The sequence below is a fragment of the Pyricularia pennisetigena genome, chromosome 1 (assembly GCF_004337985.1).
Source record: "Pyricularia pennisetigena strain Br36 chromosome 1, whole genome shotgun sequence".
Taxonomy (NCBI): Eukaryota; Fungi; Ascomycota; class Sordariomycetes; order Magnaporthales; family Pyriculariaceae; genus Pyricularia; species Pyricularia pennisetigena.
Window position 1 is genome coordinate 2,975,914 of NC_043740.1, and position 20,417 is coordinate 2,996,330.

General features: G+C 50.8%; 5 protein-coding genes across 5 annotated transcripts; 4 read left to right on the forward strand and 1 right to left on the reverse strand.

Annotated features, from left to right (window-relative positions):
- Positions 1-2,806: 2,806 nt before the first annotated feature.
- On the forward strand, positions 2,807-5,079 carry PpBr36_07451 (uncharacterized protein; the record flags this gene model as incomplete). The annotated part of the gene is made up of 6 exons (XM_029894588.1): positions 2,807-2,989; positions 3,066-3,433; positions 3,516-3,722; positions 3,804-4,163; positions 4,254-4,624; positions 4,730-5,079. The coding sequence occupies 6 exons, from the start codon at positions 2,807-2,809 to the stop codon at positions 5,077-5,079; spliced, it is 1,839 nt and encodes a 612-aa protein (XP_029748818.1).
- Positions 5,080-6,642: 1,563 nt separating this feature from the next.
- On the forward strand, positions 6,643-8,169 carry PpBr36_07452 (uncharacterized protein; the record flags this gene model as incomplete). The annotated part of the gene is made up of 3 exons (XM_029894589.1): positions 6,643-6,789; positions 6,905-8,054; positions 8,126-8,169. The coding sequence occupies 3 exons, from the start codon at positions 6,643-6,645 to the stop codon at positions 8,167-8,169; spliced, it is 1,341 nt and encodes a 446-aa protein (XP_029748819.1).
- Positions 8,170-8,911: 742 nt separating this feature from the next.
- Positions 8,912-10,044, forward strand: PpBr36_07453 (uncharacterized protein; the record flags this gene model as incomplete). The annotated part of the gene is made up of 3 exons (XM_029894590.1): positions 8,912-9,125; positions 9,177-9,864; positions 9,951-10,044. 3 exons carry the CDS (start codon positions 8,912-8,914, stop codon positions 10,042-10,044), a joined length of 996 nt encoding a protein of 331 aa, XP_029748820.1.
- A 926-nt stretch (positions 10,045-10,970) lies between these two features.
- On the forward strand, positions 10,971-13,877 carry PpBr36_07454 (uncharacterized protein; the record flags this gene model as incomplete). Its single annotated transcript, XM_029894591.1, has 4 exons — positions 10,971-11,062; positions 11,180-11,611; positions 11,695-13,427; positions 13,588-13,877. The coding sequence occupies 4 exons, from the start codon at positions 10,971-10,973 to the stop codon at positions 13,875-13,877; spliced, it is 2,547 nt and encodes an 848-aa protein (XP_029748813.1).
- Positions 13,878-14,377: 500 nt separating this feature from the next.
- PpBr36_07455 (uncharacterized protein) lies at positions 14,378-17,277 on the reverse strand (the record flags this gene model as incomplete). Its single annotated transcript, XM_029894592.1, has 9 exons — positions 14,378-14,566; positions 14,691-14,738; positions 14,857-15,074; positions 15,181-15,372; positions 15,486-15,543; positions 15,644-15,682; positions 15,790-16,301; positions 16,400-16,863; positions 16,976-17,277. The coding sequence occupies 9 exons, from the start codon at positions 17,275-17,277 to the stop codon at positions 14,378-14,380; spliced, it is 2,022 nt and encodes a 673-aa protein (XP_029748814.1).
- Between the last annotated feature and the right edge of the window lie 3,140 nt (positions 17,278-20,417).

A 20,417-nucleotide genomic window follows, 5' to 3' on the forward strand; every position in this document is an offset into this window, starting at 1 on the left:
TTTGGCACCTGAAGGCATACTATGCCCCATTGTAAGGCTAATTAGTCAATCAAAGGCGAGCCACAGCCCACCATTGTGTGACCTCAATCTTCCAACTCTAAAACCAAAGAATGGAAAAGTTTGCTCAACTATCAACCTGATTTCTTATCAAACATGTGGTATTATTAATAGCTGATTTTACACAGTATACAGTGTAAGAGGTAGAAGAGGTGACGTGACTCTGTGTGCGCGTCGCCTGACCTACGTGGTTACTTGGCATTTTCTTTTTTTCTCTCGCAACATTGGCCCAGACTGCAATCGTTTTTATTGGATATCTTTCGGCCTTGGCTTAAATAAAAAAAAATAAAAAAAAACAGAGCGGATGACCCGACCTATAGCCAGAGCTATTTCTGCGTGTACTTCATACCTATGCATTGAGTTGGCCCTACTTGAGCTTGATCCCATCTTCCCCCCGAACGAATCGCATGCGGGCACGGACGAATAGGACCTGTCATCGCGCAACACGCGCAGCCGCGTGTTCACTCCCGAGGGTTTTGAGAAGGAGGAGGAGGAGAAGGAGGGGAAAATGGTTTTCTATCCATCATCAAGCAGCATGCATCCAGGGTAGGGAGGTTTTTGCATCGAGTGCAGCGTCATCCTGTTCTTTTTACGATCCCTGAAAGAAGTCAAAGTAGGAGCATTCCAATGCTATGGGTGTGAACACGGGATGATATTAAGATAACAGCTCATGCAGGTTACATTTTCTTTTTACTGCTGAACCAGCCAGGCGTACAAGACTAATGCGTAGACGATGCCATGGCTTGTTGGAAAAGCCGCGGATATAAATGGAGGCCCATTCCGTCCCGGCCGTGCACCAGACTAGACCAGACAGTGGTTTACCTTGCAAGCTAGGTGTCTCGATAGAGTCAGCAGAAGAGTCATGATATTTTCCTGGCCAGAATCGCGAGTAAACCATAACAGATACTCCAGGAACAGTCATGGTAGAAACCTACCGAGTGGCTTGGCCATAGCCTATGAAGTAGATAGCTACTCGAGTCAAACGCAACAACTATGGGATACTTCTGGCACATCTTCATCTTCATTCCACCAGTTTGAGCCATTTTTTTTTTCTGAGCCGCCATCCGAACTTTCAAGGTTCCGATTGCAGACGGCCAAAATAGGAAACCACAGAAATAAAACAGAAAAAAAGTCGGACGAAAAACAAGAGAATTACAGGTTTTTTTTTTCTCTCTTTCTTTTTCTCCTTTTGGCATGACGAGACTGACACGTCAAAAAGGCTCTCCTCCATCTGAGTTCCCCGCCGGCTTTTTACTCTGCCCTGTTCCTTGCGGCTCCGTTCTCCTCTTTTAGTCTTCTTTTCCTCCGGCTCCGCAAGCGGGTCACATTTCGTCCCGGCTCCCCTTGGTCTGGACAACCCAAGCCGCCATGTGGTCTCCACATGGGGTGAGCTTTAGCCCCTGTTGGTCATTGCTTATTCTGGATCGATGCCAAGGAACGAGAGATCAGGGTTGTGTCATGGATGGGACACGCTCCAACATGCTTAACCCAACGGAAGGCTGAGTTGCCCTTGTGTTAGATAGATTATATGATGAAAAAGCCTTTGGTATTTATCGTATATCGCCTTGATCAGGGCTTTTGCTACGTGATCTCGTGTGCCATGTGCAGCCCAACCCAACTTTGGTCCAGTGCATCCTCCAGCATACATTCAAGACTGGTCCTCTGAAGCGACATCCATCCTATGCAGGCAAACCATGATTAAGACGAGAGCTAATATATGCTGGCTGGTTGTAAATGCCAGGCCAGACTACGATGCTCGGGGTGTAATCGTGGAAATATATCCAGTATCACTTGATGCCTCCTGGACAAGTACTATCATTGGAGAGAATTGTATATTTTACCCTTCTAGATACAGTAGCTACTGATCGAGGACTGCAATCCTGGTGACGTCAAGACAGCCTAACTATATGGAATAGGGATAAAAAAAAAAGGAATTTCTCTTTCTACTATAGCGACATGACTCTGAGAAATGCTCGCAACAGCACTTGCTCAAACTTGTGCTCTTACTTGTCACTCACTACCGATGATATGCTGAAAGGGTCGGTTGCGAGGAAGGCAGCTATAATCTGTACAATGTTCTGAAGAGACTTAGAGATAGCCAAGCCAGAAGAGGGAGTTCTTTTGCTCGTCAAGAAAAGTGACTACTTATTAAACAGCTAGTTTCAATAGCTGACAGTCATCTTTGGGACCGTTCCGCCCTCGGAGATACACTTATTTTTTTTTTCTAGAGGGCAGGTAATTCTTGTCCGTTGAGGGAATACCTTGCGAAGACAATCCCAGGGCAGTAGCCTCATTATTGCCGACCGTGTGGTTGCCGAGGATGGCTATCTGTCTCCTTTTATAACATATCTCTCTTTCCATTACATACAACAACAAAAACACTACATTTGTGTAACATGGGCACTCGGCCTTGATTGAATTCCAAGCTGACATGCCAAGCCACCTGCCAAAGTCTGTGTAACATTGGCGGGACCGCGGAAAATCCCCTATTGGTTGCAAATACTCCAGGAGCCTGTTGTTATAGAACACTGTCGTGTGCCGAAGGATTCGATGTGCAAACGAGATGGGTACCACCTGCACCAAACAAAGCAGGCAGGCGGCAATGCTATGTTTCCTTTTTGTTTTGGTTGTCAACTTCATACCTTGACTGGTGATCGACGGCACATCCGCAACAATCCAAACTTCTTTTCTCGATACGGAATTTGATCTTGCTAGAAAAAAAAAAAAAAAAAAGACAAAGGACCAAATCATGCAGCAGACTGTGGTTTCTGACCAGGAGATTCCCAACGCATCCAAAGATGTCAATAATGTCGAAAGAGAAGGCGCTGTCCCGAAAATTGCTGACAATGACTTGCCCAAGAGGAATCTCAACAATATGCAAGAAAGCAGAGCCGGCCGGACAGGCAATACATCCGATGCACCCCCAGAAAAGGTCTTTCATACGGGATGGAGGCTTCACGCCTTGACTGCAGGGTGATAGTTTTCTTTCTAATCTCCACATATCAAAGCAAACCAACCGTGTTGAAATCTCTGCTAACCCCGGCACTGAAAGAATGTGCATTGGCCTGCTGCTCTCAACCCTCGAGACAACCATCGTGAGCACATCATTGGTATCCATCGTGAACCGGCTTCAGGGTTTCGACAAGGCCAGTTGGATCGTCACCGCGTATCTGGCCACTAATACCGGTATGCATGCTGGTTCTGTTCTTGAACTCCCCGCCAAGATCGCCGTGCCGCTGACGCAAGGACTAGGCTTCCTAATCATATACTCCAAGCTGAGCGATATCTTGGGCTGTAAAATGATGCTGCTGACCGCGCTCATCATCTTTACGATATTTTCAATCGCATGCGGGGCTTCAAACTCTATGGTGTCTTTGTAGGCGTTGAGCTTTTCTTGTCCCTGGTCTAGATAGACGAAACTTGATCAGTCGCTCTAACCTGACATGACCACTCATCAGAATCATCTTCCGAGCTCTCCAGGGCATGGGAGGCTCCGGTATATACTCCCTGTCCACCCTGATGGTGCCTCTGATGGTACCGCCCGCCAAATTCGCAACATACATAACCATTGTCACGTCCATCTTTGCCATCTCTAGTGTTCTCGGGCCAGTTGTAGGAGGAGCCATCGCAGACAACACGTCCTGGCGATGGGTTTTCTATATCAAGTACGTCATGAGCCTATATTCTGTGCGGCACTGCCCACGATAACAGCATGATAGAATTAACCCTTTATTTCTTCTCATTAGCGGTCCTGCGGGAGCACTCTCGGCCTTGCTCGTGGCCTTCTCAGTGCCCTTTGGCTTTCCGTACGGAAAGTCCCGAGTATTTCTTGACAATCTGCGTTCGAAGCGGACCTGGAGGCGTATCGACTTTGCCGGTGCCTTTGCTTCCTTGGCGGCATCCATCCTCCTGATCTTTGCCCTCCAGCAAGGCGGAACCATGTACCCCTGGAACAGTGCACCCATCGTGTCTACCTTTGTCCTATCAGGAGTTCTTTGGGCTTTCTTGTTGGGATGGGAATGTTGGCTGTCGGCAAGGAACGGCGTCTGCGAGCCCGTCTTCCCCCAACGACTTATCGCCAACAGATTCGTCCTAGGCTTGCTCTTGTGCGTTGAGTGCTCACGTCACTCACTCCTTTTCACTTCCTCCTCGTCTGTGGCGCTTGTCCAGTGCTCCCGCTAACACGCCCAAATCAGAAATGGATTCCTCACAGGCGCCCCTTTCATGACAACGGTCATCAATATCCCACAGAGATTCCAGACCGTCAACTCATTCTCCGCCATCAACGCCGGTATATCCATGCTGCCCCTCCTGCTGCTTTCTCCCGTCGCGAGCGCGCTCTCCGGACTCTTGATCACCAAGCTGAGAGTCCCGCCTCTATTCGTATTGCTCTTCGGAGCCGCACTCCAATGCCTCGGCGTGGGCCTGTTCAGCTCTATAGACCATTCGAACCTGCAAGTCCCCGCGGCGCAATACGGCTACCAGGTCCTGATGGGCCTCGGGTTCGGCTTCAGCCTCTCGACGATTCTCATGATGGCGACCATTGTGGTTGCGGAAAAGGACCTTGGTATGAGAATCCTAATTAAAATCTCTTGTAAAAAATTTTGTTTGCTCTCTTGATGCTAGACATTGAGGCTGACTAGTGGCTTTTCTTTCGTTTCGGCAATCAAAGCCGTGACCATGGGCGCCGCAACGCAGCTCCGTGTGCTCGGCGGGACCATAGGCCTCGCCGTCGCAGCCGCGCTGCTGATCGACCACATCAGATCCGAAGCAGCCAGATTCTTGACGCCGGCTGAGCTGTCGAGCGTGCTTACCTCGTCAGGCAACATCAAGCTGCTGTCTCTTGAGAAGCAGCTCGAGACGAGGATGGTTTTCGCTGCGGCCTACTCGCGTCAGATGAGGGCCTTGCTGTACTTTTCGCTGGGTGCCTTGTTGTCGGTGCTGCTGCTTGTTGAGAAAAAGCCCAGGCGAGTGGTCGACAAGACAGCCAGCCAGAACCAGCAGTCGTCCCCATCCAGCTGATGTAACTGAGTGCACAGGCTGGGGGAAAACAAAAAAAAAAAAAATCGTACACATAGAAAAGCTTATTGCCGACGCAAATATTGATCTACTCTTTTGTCTTGGGAAAATGGATTTAAATAGCAGGCGCGAAACAACCCATTGACAACCTGACATCGTTATTTAGGACGAGCAGAGTTGCTAATCACATTGTTTCTTTCCTTGCACGACAGCAAAGACGCGAAACACGAAACTATTTCATGTTGCTCGGTCAATGTGCTATCGGTATTAGACTCGCAGTTGTCCCGACCTATGCAGTATCATCACCTGGGCCCCTGAAAGTATCCCAGCACCTACCGTAACTTTTCAGTATCTACCAACTGCATTTCCGTGACACCACGCACCTTTTGATGTATCGAAGCGCTCGCCTTGACAAGGAGTCTTNNCCGGAGTAGTAATTCGTTGCAGATACCCAGATGCTTTGTTCACATGTGCACCATGCTCGATCAGCGCCATGGCGACGTCTCTGAACTTTAAAAGTCCACGTTTTTAAAGCTGCGTGGCCAAGCTATACTTGGAGACGAAAAGAAAAATCCAAAGCTATTCGATGCTAGAAGTAAGATGAGCTATGGAATTCTAGGCAAAGGTAGCAGGCACAAATTCAAAGAGTATCATGCTCAAGGACTGCGATCGTGTAAACACCTATATAATGATGGACGAGGAAGGGGGCGAAGAAAACGTCACCGGCTTTATTTTCCCGCCGGGGGAAAGCCCCTGATGATAAGTACCCGTAGGTAGGCCCACCAGCCTGCCTAGTGTCCATGCGAGTGTGATACAAGACCGTAACACACTCCTTTGCACACCGGCATCATATGGGAGTCCGGATTGAAAGTGAGGCTGTGGAAATAAAAAGCAACCAAAGCCAATGGCTGATCTCCATCGTCATCGGTGGATTTGCCAACTCTGGCATATTATGAGCATATTGGCTGTGCTCAATGCAGTGTCGCCCTCATCTGAGTTGATTGAGAAATGCCCACTGGAGCTATAGGAGGAAATGGCAAGGTTGTAGGAGTTAGATGATTGCCTGAACCGGTGGACACTGTCAAATTTCACCTGAAAACAATGAGACAAGTAATTGGTACTCAGCTGGGCAGGTATGTATATACAATTGAAGAACATATGTAGCAAGCGCCAGATTTATTTTCCCCCAAGATTAGGCATGTAGCTTGGTAGGTGGCTAGCTCAACACAGAAGACAGGCGAGTAGATAAGGTTGGCACATGTGGATCAATCTCGCAAGAAGTGCATTAGGTAAGCGAAATGAGCAGTCCGGAAATTCCCGTGACACGGCTCGGATTCGGGCACGGGGGACTACTGACTGATGCAGAGCTCTTCCTTGGCCGGCGATGGACCCTTGCAGCTCCTGCAGAAGACAACAAAAAAGTTCAGAGTACGTCAGGTGTGGCTTCTAGGTAGAACCGCATCAACGGCAACGCACAACCACGTACCACTTTGATTTTCAGACGCGGTCAAAGTCCCCTCTCCTCTCCTGTACTTCAATTTTTTCTTCGTCACGTCAAAAGTCACAATGTTCAACCTCGCGCGCAATCGGGTATTGGCTTCGGCCATCAAGACTTCTCCCAGACTCCCAGGCCTCGCCAGGCCAGCTTTCGCTCAGCAACAAAAGCGAGCATTGAGCATCCACGAGTACCTCTCGGCTGAACTCCTCAGCAAAGTCAGTATCTGTCCCAGAGCCCATATTCAATGCACGAAACAAAAAGGAAAGGAAAAAAAAAAAAAAAAAAAGTCTCGCAGCGATGCTAACCCCTGCTCAATTCACCACCAAATAGTATGGCGTTCAAGTTCCCGCTGGTAGGGTCGCCAGGAGCGGCGAGGAGGCCGAGCAGGTCGCAAAGGAGATTGGCCACGACGACATGGTCATCAAGGCGCAGGTTCTCGCCGGTGGCCGTGGAAAGGGTACTTTCGACAACGGCCTCAAGGGAGGTGTCCGCGTTATCTACTCCCCGACCGAGGCGCGCATGTTCGCCGAGCAGATGATTGGCCACAAGCTTATCACCAAGCAGACCGGCGCCCAGGGCCGTCCCTGCAACGCCGTCTACATTTGCGAGCGCAAGTTTGCCCGTCGCGAATTTTACCTCGCCATCCTCATGGACCGTGGCTCGCAGAGCCCTGTCATCGTTTCCTCGTCGCAAGGTGGTATGGACATTGAGGGTGTCGCCAAGGAGAACCCGGACGCCATCGTCACCACTTACATCGACATCAACACCGGAGTCACTGACGAGACGGCACGCGGCATCGCCCAGAAGCTGGGATTCAGCGAGCAGTGCATTGAGGACGCCAAGGACACCATCCAGAAGCTGTACCAGATCTTCGTCGAGAAGGACATGACACAGATTGAGATCAACCCTCTGTCCGAGACCTCGGACCACAAGGTCATGTGCATGGATGCCAAGTTCGGCTTCGACGACAACGCCGAGTTCCGTCAGAAGGAGATCTTCGAGAAGCGTGACACCACCCAGGAGGACGCCGACGAGGTCCGTGCCGCTGAGTCCGGCCTCAACTTCATCAAGCTGGATGGCGACATTGGCTGCTTGGTCAACGGTGCTGGTCTGGCCATGGCCACCATGGACATCATCAAGCTGAACGGCGGCTCGCCCGCTAACTTCCTCGACGTCGGTGGCGGTGCTACTCCCGCTGCTATCAAGGAGGCCTTTGAGCTCATCACGAGCGACCAGAAGGTCTCTGCCGTCTTTGTCAACATCTTCGGTGGTATCGTCCGTTGCGACCACATCGCCAACGGCCTGATCAACACTGTCAAGACCTTGAACCTCAAGGTTCCCATCATCGCCCGTCTTCAGGGCACCAACGTCGAGCAGGCGCACCAGATCATCAACGACTCTGGCCTGAAGATCTTCTCGATCGACGACCTGCAGAGCGCGGCTGAGAAGGCTGTACAGCTGTCAAAGGTTGTCAAGATGGGTAAGTCAACCCTTGTTTTTTTATCAGGCCTGGTAGACTTTGGGTAACTAATACTGACCTCTCGTACGCAGCTCGTGACATCGATGTCGGTGTTGAGTTCACCCTGGGTATCTAAGGAAATCAATACCCTATACTATAGACTTACTTGGTTCCTCGTTTTTCCTCGCCATATTTGTTATTTCTCCCGCATCCCTCTTGTAACAACTTTTCTTGTGTGCACTTACGGAATTGGCCGGCGATGTCAACTGGATGGTTTACAAATCCTGATTTAATTGGTACCTAGACTTTGGGGCGAACGGGTGATATTACATATATCCATGATTTTGCTACTGCCGAGCAATTAAAAGCAATAGCACTCCTTTGATAAAAAGGTAGTACCCTGACTACCAGTCGTCCTCCTTTGTGCTCTTTTTGGGCTCCTGCGCGCTGTTGAGGCACATGGACCAATGTGCTTGCAGTCTGCATACATACCTACCTTTTACCCTCCCTTCTACCCCCGCCGTACACTGGCTTCAACTCTAGCCAACAGCCAAGTCACTCAGGTTATCAGACGCAGAGGCACACATTCCATCCCAGACGCAAAGAAACATCCAACTTTTGATACCAATAGCTTTGAGAGTTGGTTTGAAAGTATTTACCAACCATTGTTCCCCGCATAAAAGTAACATGTAGTTGATTTCACAGTTGGAGAAATTGACGTCATCCTGACCTGCCGACGCAGACAATATCGATCGACATATATTGTTTCGCGATTCATCTCACTCAAAACTTAAGCAAATCATATGCACACAACCTATCAGCGGAATTTCTGAGCTCGGTTACGCGTAGCTCGCAAACACCAAACCACATCAGTAATAATGGCTCCAAGTGTAGACCCTGCCATTCTGAAGGCGCTCGGCTTGGATGCAGAGAAGACCAAGATGAGTAGCCATGGCGGCTCGGGGTTTGCGTCGACTTTCAAGCTCTGGGGAACTGTTAGCGGGGATGAGAAGATATATTTTGTCAAAACAGGCTCGGGAAAAGATGCCGAAACCATGTTCAGAGGTGCCAAATGCTTCTGCTCCCCCACACGTAACTACACTAATAGTCACCAAGACACGGACTGATTCCATCCATGTTTAGGAGAGCATGCATCCCTGAACGCTATCCATTCAGCCGTGCCCGACTTTTGCCCAGCCTCATATGCATACGGGACAATGTCCTCGGAAGGGCGATTCTTCATGGCCACGGACTTCCTGGACCTCGGCGGCCGCGGTGCATCAGGGACCGGCAAATCACTGGCGGCCAAGCTCGCCCAGCTTCACACAACACCAGCGCCGGTCCCCAAGGGGTTCGATAAGCCCATGTTTGGCTTCCCTGTGCCGACTTGCTGCGGCTCTACGGTACAGGACAACAGCTGGAAGGAGAGCTGGGCCGAGTTCTACGCCGACAACAGACTGCGCCACATCCTCGCCGCCGGGATCAGGACCAACGGGAAGGACGCGGAGCTGGAGCGGACCGTTGAGGCCGTCGCCAGCAGGGTGGTGCCGAGGCTGCTGGGGGATGGACACCTTAAAGGCGTAAAGCCCGTGGTTGTGCACGGGGACCTGTGGAGTGGCAACCACGGCGCTGGCAAATTTGCTGGTAGGGATGGTGGTGTGGAGGAGGTTGTGTACGACCCGAGCTGCGTTTACGGGCACTCTGAGTTCGAGCTGGGCATCATGAAGATGTTTGGAGGCTTTGGGTCGGATTTCTGGCAGGAGTACGGGAAGCTCGTGCCAAAGTCTGAACCCGCCGAGGAGTTTGAGGACCGGGTGGCGCTCTATGAGCTGTAAGTGGTGCCGAAAAACTCAGAGACATTGGCTTTACATCTGCATTATGCCCGTTTACATGGAAACCAGCTGATCAACTTGACAGATACCACCACCTGAATCATTTTGCAATCTTTGGAGGAGGGTATCGAGGTGGTGCTATGTCCATCATGAAGAAGCTGATTTCGAAATATGGTTGATGTTTAAAGAAAACGCCAACGAAGAGGCCGTTTTCTATGCATCGATCGTCATCACGGAATATACAACAAACAATCTTCATGTGGATATGGGGCACGTTGATATGTTTTGCAGGCGCATTGAAACACAGACGGGATGCGTTGGCTGACAGGCCGGCATCAGCATGCAAGCAAGTCCAAATCTGCAAGGTACCTTGCTGCCACAGCCCCTCTCTTTTTCTGCAGCCTTTTGGTTCAGCAGAAAACGCTCAGACACGAGACAAATAGGGAGATGGACTACACGATTCCAAACAGAGAGTGAACAAGGCAGTAAAGAGTAGAATTGACCCACAATACTAGAAGGGTTTGTATGCATGTATGTACATCTGAATTTGGTCTGTTCTTGATGCCGAAAGCTCTTAAAAAAAAAAAAAAAAAAAAAAAAAGCACCAAGTGATCTGATCTTGTGATGACGTTAAGGAGCGACTGACCCCTGCCGGTGATTTACTACTGGAGAGCATCTGTTGAGCCAATAAAGCAACTCGCTGTTAGTGGGGCAGTGGACACGAGCCACAAACCTGACCTAACAAACACACGAGCAGGAACCCCGATGTCATATGCGTTTGTTCGCATTCGCAAAAGCACGGGGCAAGGGTAGGTAGGTAGCCAGCTGGCCACTGTAATTTCCCGAGCTTTGACGCCATCAAACAGTTGAGGACTCCATCTTCCCCAGCGGATATTCCCGCAAAGCCAGCCAAACGACCGAGCGATAGTGTCCACTACTGCCTAGCAACCTACTTTGCTGTGGCCAGTTTTGTTCGTTGGCTTCTTTTTGTTTGGTTCTGCGCCAGCCCTTCCTTCTTTCCAGAAACCCGAGTTGGGGCGTTGCAATTCTGGTAGCAAGGCAACCTCGTCAACAAGACTTCGACGATTTCACCACTACCACCACCATGAACGGCAACTTTGCCGCCGTCGGCGAGGAGCCGACGGACGCACAATATGAGCATGGTATTCAGGTCATTGACGAGGACAAGCAATACAAGTAGGTTTTTCTATTTCTTCACTTCCACCTACTTGGCATGATGTCCGCACACAACAAACCAACATACACCGACCAAGAGACGGGATAGCCGGTGGCTGATTCTCGATAACTACCCAGTGGCTTGGTCAATGACTATCTCCGCCGCACGCATGTCGCGGAGGCCGGCTTCAACTACCACCTCATCTCTGTCTTCGGCTCGCAGTCGACCGGCAAGTCGACCCTCCTCAACAACCTGTTCGGCACCGAGTTCAGCGTCATGTCTGAGTCTGAGCGCCGGCAGACCACCAAGGGAATCTGGATGTCCAAGAACAAGCGCGAGGGCAAGATGGCAGAAAACATTCTCGTCATGGACGTCGAGGGTACCGACGGACGTGAGCGCGGCGAGGATCAGGATTTTGAACGCAAGAGCGCCCTGTTTGCGCTCGCCACCAGCGAGGTCCTGATTGTGAATATCTGGGAGCATCAGGTCGGTTTGTATCAGGGCGCAAACATGGGACTGCTCAAGACCGTGTTCGAGGTCAACCTACAACTGTTTCTCAAGGACAAGCAGTAAGTTGCCCTCTGCCCCCCCGCTTGCAGCGTGACGGCGACCCATGCGCAACAACTGACACGGTGCGCCCCTCTCGGAAAAGATCATCCCCGCGCTCGCTTCTCTTCTTCGTAATCCGCGATCATATCGGCAACACGCCTCTCTCCAACCTGCGCAACACACTCGTCCAAGATCTGACAAAGATATGGTCCTCAATCTCGAAACCTCCGGCGTTGGAGAACGCAAAGATCGAGGACTACTTTGACTTTGCCTTCGCTGCCCTGCCCCACAAGATCCTACAGCCCGACAAGTTTGTGACGGAAGTGGAAAACCTTGGCACAAGATTCGTCGCAGGCCATCGCTCGACCCAGGATCAGGAGTTTGTCGGCGGCGTCTTTCTGCCCGAGTACCACCGGCGCATCCCCGCAGATGGCTTCTCCATCTACGCCGAAGGAATCTGGGACCAAATCGTCAACAACAAGGACTTGGACCTGCCGACGCAGCAGGAGCTGCTGGCACAGTTCAGATGCGATGAGATCTCGAGGGATGTCCTGAACACGTTCGATGAGGTCATAACCCCGCTGGAGGACAAACAGGCCGAGGCAAGCCGTCTTGGTAAGCCCTTTGTACTGCCTGATCTGGGCGATATTGCCAGGAGCGCACGCTCCAAGGCGGTCGAGGCATTCAAGGTGCAGGCGAGCCGCTACCACAAGGGCGTATACACTCGGAAGCAGGCCGAACTCGAGGGCAAGATGGACTCGCGCCTCAAGGCGTTGTACCAGGGGCAGCTGGCAGCGGCGCACAAGGCCGGCGTCGCGGCCTTCAGCGATGCTGTGACTGGGGCGGTAAAGGCAGGCCAGAAATCAGGGGGCTCGTACGAGTTTGCCGAGATTGTGGACAAGCAAAAGAGGAAAACACTCGACATCTTTGCCAAGGAGGCGCAGGGTCTGGAGATCGAGGGGCTGGCATGGACCAACTTCAAGCCGCAGTTTCTCTTGTTCGAGAAGGAGCTGGATGAGGTCAGTGCACGACTGCGCAAGGATGAGATGCGCCGACTGGCAACTCGAGTAGAGCGCTGGGTAAAGTCACGACTTGGCGACTCGATCGGCCTAGAGTTCAATAAACTCGGCTCCGGCCGTGGGGGTTCGGGTGCTCCCGAGACGGGAGAGAAGCCAGCAACTGAAAAGGACCTCTGGGACCGCATATGGACCGTATTTGTCGCGGTAGTCAAGGAAGCTCAGGAGCGCTTTGCAGACCGTGCCAAGAGCTTCGAGGCCAGCGCTGAAGAGGTCGAGATCGGACTCTGGAGGTTAAGGCGCAAGAGCTGGGTTGCACTGCGGGAGAGGATCGACGAGGAGGTCATGGAGGGCAACATCTTATTGAAGCTCCGCGAGAACTTTGAGGACAAGTTCCGGTACGACGAAGCGGGCGTCCCGCGTATCTGGCGACCCACTGATGACATTGAGGGCATCTACACGCGGGCACGCGAGTCGACTCTGACCCTCATCCCGCTGTTGTCCCGGTTCCGGCTCGCCGAGACGTACGCGCCTCCAGACCTGCCAGGCTGGATTGGCAACCAGCCACCAGGCGTTGAGCCCGATGATGAGGAGGACCTGACACCTATCGGTGGCATTGACGAGGAAGAAGGCAAGAGCCTTGAGGAGGAGATGACGGTGCTGAGCGAGAGCAAACGCCAGGACCTCGTCGTCCGCTTCAAGAAGACAGCCGACGGGGTCTACGTCGAGGCCAAGAGGGGTGCGCTTGGTGGCATGACGCAGGTACCCTTGTATTTCTGGATTGCGCTCTTTGCGTTTGGTTGGAACGAGATCTGGATGGGTAAGTTTTTTTTTTTTTTTTTTTTTTTTTTTTTTTTTTTTTTTTTTTTTTTTTTTTTTTTTTTTNTTTTTTTTTGTAGCATCTTCTTTCCGTCTGTTCTGTCCAGCACTTTCAACCCGACCCATAGGCAACACTGATTAACTGAAAAAATCACACGCAGTCATCCGCAACCCCTTCCTCTTCATTCTCCTCCTGCTATCTGCAGGTGGATTCTACGTTGCATACAACCTCAACCTTTTGGGGCCGATTATGCAGATGACAAACGCGGCGGCGAACCAGGCCAGCGAGATCGGCAAGCAGAAGCTGCGGGAGTTCCTCGAGAACAATGAGACGGCGCGACAGGCGTTGGCCATGCCGGCAAGCAGCAAGAGCAGCGGAGGCGAACAAGTCCGCCTGGACACTTTGGACAGCAAGGGTAAGAAGAAGGATTATGATGATGACGAAATTTGAATAAGGGCTTTTTATGGGTTTTTTCTTTTATAAATATACGGGTTGTAGCCTTATTTTAGACTGGGGTGAGCAGGGATTAAATGGGCTTAAGGGTTTTGTATTGTATGAAAAATGAGCGAAGATGATATCAGGGAGCGAATGAGAAGAACATTCCACAAATTGCACATGTTGGGTTCGTACCTTTGTGCAAATGCCATGTAGCCTTGCCGTCGCCGTTGCACACAATGTTGTATACATGGTCTTTTCAAGGTTATCCAAATACCTGACCCCTTTGCGATCTATCGAGGTAGGGGGGAAAAAAAAGAAAAAAAAAAAAAAAAAAAAAAGAAGCGAGCCTGTTTCTATATTCTAGTCATTACACGCCACCTTCCTACGTCGTCATGATCCAACAAGTTCACAACATCGCAGTCTCTCAACCCCCTGAGCTAGCACTTGACTCCACGGAGCCTGAGACGATTCGCCTCCAGGCTGCTGATGTCCTCCCAAAGAAAAGAAGACTCTTAAGGCACAGCCTTGAGTTCATTCTGCTGCTCTGTGCCGGCGGGGTGCCCCCTTCTCCTCCTGATGAGATGCAGCAGATAAACTCCGCGAAAGACGTGGGCACCGCCTCCGGGACTGTTGGTCTCGTCGCCGTCTACTTCGACGTGGGTGATCTCTACGTTGCCGAGGAGCGATGCAGCGAGAACACACTATGGAGGATTTGGTTAGAAAAGAATTATTTTTGAATATCATGCATGGGTTTCTGATATGTCCTTTTTCTCTTTTTTTTCCTCTCTCATAATGATACATAAAAAGAAGCAAAAGGGCACTCACCAGCACCATAATTGGCAGGATGGCCACAAAGGCCCACACGACTCCCATCTGTTCGTCACGAGAAAACAAGGTTTTTCAGCCCTAGCTGTTATAGAAAGAAAATAGGGGGGGAGATGAAATCTAGGATATCAGAAACAAAAAGGTAAATTTTTCCACCACCTCTCACCTTTGCTTGCCGGGTGACGATCGACCTCTGGGCTTCTGGCAGGGCGTGCAGCACGTCAAAGTTCCGCACGGGCGAGTCGCTGCCGATGCCGGACTCGTTGTTGAAGACGGTGGTCATGATGGTGAGGCCCAGGGTGCCGCCAAACGGGAGCGTGACGGCCAGGAGCGAGACGACGGTCGCGATGCGGTTGCGGAAGGAACCGATGGCGTGTAGTTGGACTTGTTTTTTGTCTGAGATTAGCCGGACATACTGGGGAAATTTGGAAGGAGAGACAGAGAGAGAGATAGGGTTGTTTTGGCAGAAAAAAAAAAAAAAAGCTGTTACCAGATAGGAACCGCACTCCCGTGCCCACACCGGTCAACGCCATCATTCCATAGATGGTGGGCGTGTCTTCGTGGTATAGAGCCCAGGCCAGCATGCCGACGCCCACGGCCTCGACTATGGAGCCGAACATTGTTGGGACAAAGGTGTTGCGGGGGTATCTGTTGCAGAGGAACATGGAAAGGTAGACACCGACTGGTAAGGTTCAGGGTTAGTTAGTTTGTGGAGCTTGTATGTGTGTATATATGTATGTATGCAAAGAGGTTTTATGCTGGGATTGATCGAAGGAAAGAACATCTGTCTCTTACCTCCCAAACCAGGAGTGTAGTACAGGAGCTGCACGCCGGCGTGACCAGAGTCATAGAGCTAAACCGAGAGGAAAAAGTGTTAGTTGTGTAGCTCTGCCAGCGGACGAGCCCAAGAGGGCAGATGGAATAGCTAGGGAACCGGTTGCAGTGATACTTACCTTGACCATGGTAAAGTAGATGCTACAAAAATAAAGCACCTGTTTATAGTGTGCCTGTCAGATGAATCCCCTGACAAAAATTCTTTTTTTTTTTTTTTTTGCAGGAACCGCAGATGAAGCCAAAGGAGGGGCCAGCAAGCTCTTACAGAGTACATAGCGGCGCCCGTCGCAAAGTTGATGAAACACAGGAGACCGACGTCCTTGTTCTTGAGAATATCCCACGGAAGCATGGCCTTTTGACGCGGGAACATGAGCGCGAGGGCACCACCGGGGGTCATCAGCCTCTCCCAAAAGACAAAGGCGCCCACCAGGGCCACCCCGACCAGCAAGGGGGTCAGTACGGCGGCACTGCTCCACGCGTAGGTCGCGCCGGCCCACGTCATGGCCAGCACCACCAGCCCGAAGCCGGACAGGAAGAGCAGCTGGCCGCCGACGTCTACCGTCGTCAGGCGAGCAAAGAATCTAGTCAGCCTTGCTTCGTTGGCTACGGGTTGTTGCTGTTGTTGTTGTTGTTGGACATTGTCTACGTCTCCGGGTGCGAGTGCGACGGGTCCGAGTAGATCTTTGCGCAGGATGAAGAATATTAGGGCAACGGCCACGACGCAGATGGGCAGGTTGATTGCAAAGCACCATCTCCATGCAGCAGTTGTCAGGTAGCCTGTGAGTTTGTTTTTTGTTGTCTTGTAAGTACGCGCTCTAGTCACAAATAATTAAAAAAGCCAACTGAGAAATAAACAGATGTAATATACAACATACCTCCAATGACTGGACCAATCGCATAACTCATGCCGGCGGTGAAGGAGAAGATGGACCAGTTCTTGGCGTTTTCCTTGAGCGAGACCTTGTCCGCAATGATGACCCGGACAATGACGGAGATGCCGGCACATCCTAGACCTTGAATGCCACGGCCGAGCAGCAGCATGGGGAAGGCGTCGGTTGGAGCGGCGGTGCAGAGAGCACTTCCAATCATCATGATGACCACGGTGGCTTGAAGGGCGGCATGTCTGCCAAATACATCGGCCATCTGGCCCCAAAAGGGTATGAAGGCGGCCGAGGTCAGGTTGAATGCGGATATGATCCAGTTCAGCTGTGACACCTCGTCTATGGTTCTTTGATGAGCATTCATGTCAAGTGCACAGTGGCCGAGCCTGGATATGTTGACACTAAAGGATAATGACTTACTAAAATCCTTGGCGATCCAGGGCAAAGCGCTTGCAACACTGCAGATATGAGCCGATGTGTAGAAAAAGGTTGAGTTAGTTACCAGTATCATAACCCTGGACTGTAGTAGTTCCTCTACGGAAACAACAAAGGAGATGATGTCGTACATACATTGTGACATCCAAGGCCTGCAGCGCAAAGGGAAATATCAAGCCAAGAACCAGCTTGAGCCGGTACTTACGAGCGGCTCTTTTCTCCTCGATGCAGGCCTCGCACTTGGAATCTTTAGTCTGGCTGCTCTGTGGTGTCGAGTGACGCTCAGACTCAACAGACTTTGCACTTGTTGTCGGCGCATCAGGCCTCTTGCAGGTCACCGGAGTGATGTTCCCCTGGTGTGCGCATGGTGGTTGCTGCTTGATGTTACCCTGCTCCCCAGACTTGTGTTTCTGTAGCTTGCGATATAGGGAAATCATGCCAGCTGATGCTCAAAACTGCTGGGCCGTAGCAGGCAAAGGTAAGAGGCCAGTTGACAAAGACGGTGACGAGGGGCCCGAGAGGACAGTATCAGATCACCGGAATCAAACGTCGTGCTCAATTTCAGCCCTATCAGCCGGATTGTGAATGAAGTGGATGTTGTATAGAACTAAAGCCAAGACCAAGAGATCGGAATGCCAAGATATACACATATATATAGGACTATGATTATAGGTTGACAGCCCAAACAAAGCGGCAAAATACCGAACTGGGTAAACACCGCCGGGGTACACTTCCCGGCAACAAAACAACACGGCAATAGAAGACTGGCCCACGTAGACACCAAGCGCATCGCAGCAGCCAAACTCTGATACGAAAGGGTTGGGCTCGTTTCTCAGGGGCTGAGCAAAAAGTTCTGTAGTCCACATCTCCATTGGCAACCCGCTTTCTTCTGATTACGGCAACAGACCAATCGAGTGATATGTGAGCACTACTAGTACAGTCAGGCGGGTCGAGCCTAGCTTATATTGGCCTAAGCCTCCAGAATAGACGTAAGCTAGACCCAGGCGACTGAAAGGTTCCGCCGTCAACCAGTCACCGGAATGCCCACACTTTTTATCTTTTCTTTTCACATATTGACGCCAATGGAGTTCCTATACTTTGGAGGCAGTTCAACCACAGGAAAATTCAACAAGATTGACAGGTTCAAATAATTCCCTGCAGTTCAGGTCATGGCAGCCCGGATAAGCAGGTAAGAAGGTATGTGCCTAGTCATAATCATATAGCTCTCTTCTTTTTTATACTTTGCATTCGAAACTGCTTGCTTGCCTCTCTGGGATTGCGCGCAAGTGAATGTGATCGCACGAATCGGGGAGGTATCCATCCACGACCCGTAGCGCTTTAGGGCATGTAATTGATATGCGAGTGCGAGGCAACGGAGGAGACAACCTTGGGTGCTAGCGCCATCGTCATCTCGGTAAGGCTCCCTGCCCTACACTTGGTGGAGGGGTTCCTAGTCAGGTTATGATGTATCAATTGCGGATTTATGGCGAGCATTTCGGCCGAATACCGGTGCGATGGGGTTAAGCCTCCCCTGATAAACACAAGAATCATGTTATTCTCCGAGGACGAGACCGCTTTTGTCCGAAGTATATGATACGGCATGAATTTTCAGTGGTTGGAAAGGGCTGATGAAGTAGATTTAATGTGCGGCTTGTGATAAGATAGATGCATGGTTGAGGGTATTTGTATAGGGTGTGATTTAGGCTGAGAGCCGCATACCTAAGCGGCTTAGATACATACATATACCCAAATACTATCTGTATTCATAAGACACATTGGATGACGGCGTGGGTGTGCAAGCAAGCTACATGAAGAATAAAGAACATTGACTAGCAGCTGATCAAGTGGCATTTCGCGCCCGGTCAGCCGCCGCCATTCCCCACGCTTTCCCGTTCGACCGTCTTTGCTTTACCGTCAACTGTCACATGCAAAATGGCAAGCTTGCTCACACGCGCCACAAACCACCACACGGATCAATTTGATGAGCAACCATTTCTTGGCTTTTAGGCATTCAGGAGTGAGTACCCGGAAACAATAAATTCAATGCCATTATCTGGGTTACTTTTGGAGTGAATTCATGCCGAATATACGGCAGTTGTCGGCTTCAAAGTCGACATAATGAATTCACGAGGCAGCCCATAGAAGTGACTGAACTGACGTCGCCCAAGGCAAGCCAAGCCACAGCGCGCTGTACCCCACACCCATGTTGAAAAATGGTGGGGGTGTGTCGAGGGAAGTGTGTCCCTGCCCCCGCATGTGACGTCTCGATTCAGTCAGTAAGTATTCCAGTCCATCTTACTGCGTACACATCGTGCCCGTGACTGCGCCTCAAGCCCCTTGCCTTTGTCTGATCGGGAAGCGCCGGACAAACAACTTGGGACGAAACGATAGAAGCAAACCTCCTCTGGTCCGAGGTTCATCTGGTTAACTGCCCCGCGCTTCCGAGGCGCCGGTTCTGTTTTAGCACACATGCACGCAACGCAGACAAGACAGAACTGACCAGCCTTGACTTTTGCCTTCCGTTGCACGTTGGTTGCGGCCATGCAGTTTTTAGCTTCGACATCCATAGATCCGGTAATACAAGTCGCTGCAGGGTGTTGAGCTGAAGGGACCAAAAAAAGCCTTTAAACACGTGGCAATTGGTGCGCCCTTCGTCCCTTGTTGGCATTTGACGAGGAGGACTGGCTGTTGGTGGCTAATGTTGAACTTGTAGTCGTTGTCTTTAACCAACCACCACCACAATAGAGCCATCATCTGCCTGATGACCTGACTCCCACCTTCGACAACTGGTATGTATGCTTGTTATTTCATATCCAAACCATTTTGTTTATCTTCATCGACTTTTTTTTTTTTTCTTTTTTTTGTTTTTCGTCCGTTCATCCTTGCGGCTCCCAAAGTGTCCACTCTGTCTTGCTTGTCTACGTGCCTCGTGTACCTTCCCAACCTAGTTCTAGAACCACTACTAGACTCTTTTTCTGCACTTCCACCCGCACTCACCCTACGTAGGGCCTGCGGAGGCTTGAGGAGATATGCCCTGAAACAGAAGGCCCATCTGGTTCAAGGGAAAGAGGACAAGACGTCTTGGGCTTACCTGGAACCATGTCACACCTGCCTACCTTACGTGCGCATGCCTTCAGCTGCCTACCCTACCACATGCCACACCCAGTCAGAGACAGGAAAAAAGACAGGCCCAAGTTCAGCCTCCTGCCATCTAGACGAGATGGCGATTCTGTTTCTTTGACTCCCCACCCAATCCAAAACTAGCAGGAGATTAAAATCTATTCGTGCCCTCACTCTTCCCGAGGTGTCAAGCTTTAACACCCGGGCTAGTGTGGTTTTCCTCCACACTGCCGAGCTCGAATCTCCTTGGCTCCCTTGGGTCCCTCGGCGCGCTGCCTAGATTTCTATGACTCTCGGTTCTTAGTGGTCCTTGACTTGCACATCTTTCCACTCTTCCGGCACAAGGTACTCATGCACCCCTGAACCCTTCCGTTACAGCTACCTACCTGCCTAGGTACCTATTTGTCTATGTCATTTGTTTCTGGTACCCTCTCCCACCCATGTAAAAGACCAGCAT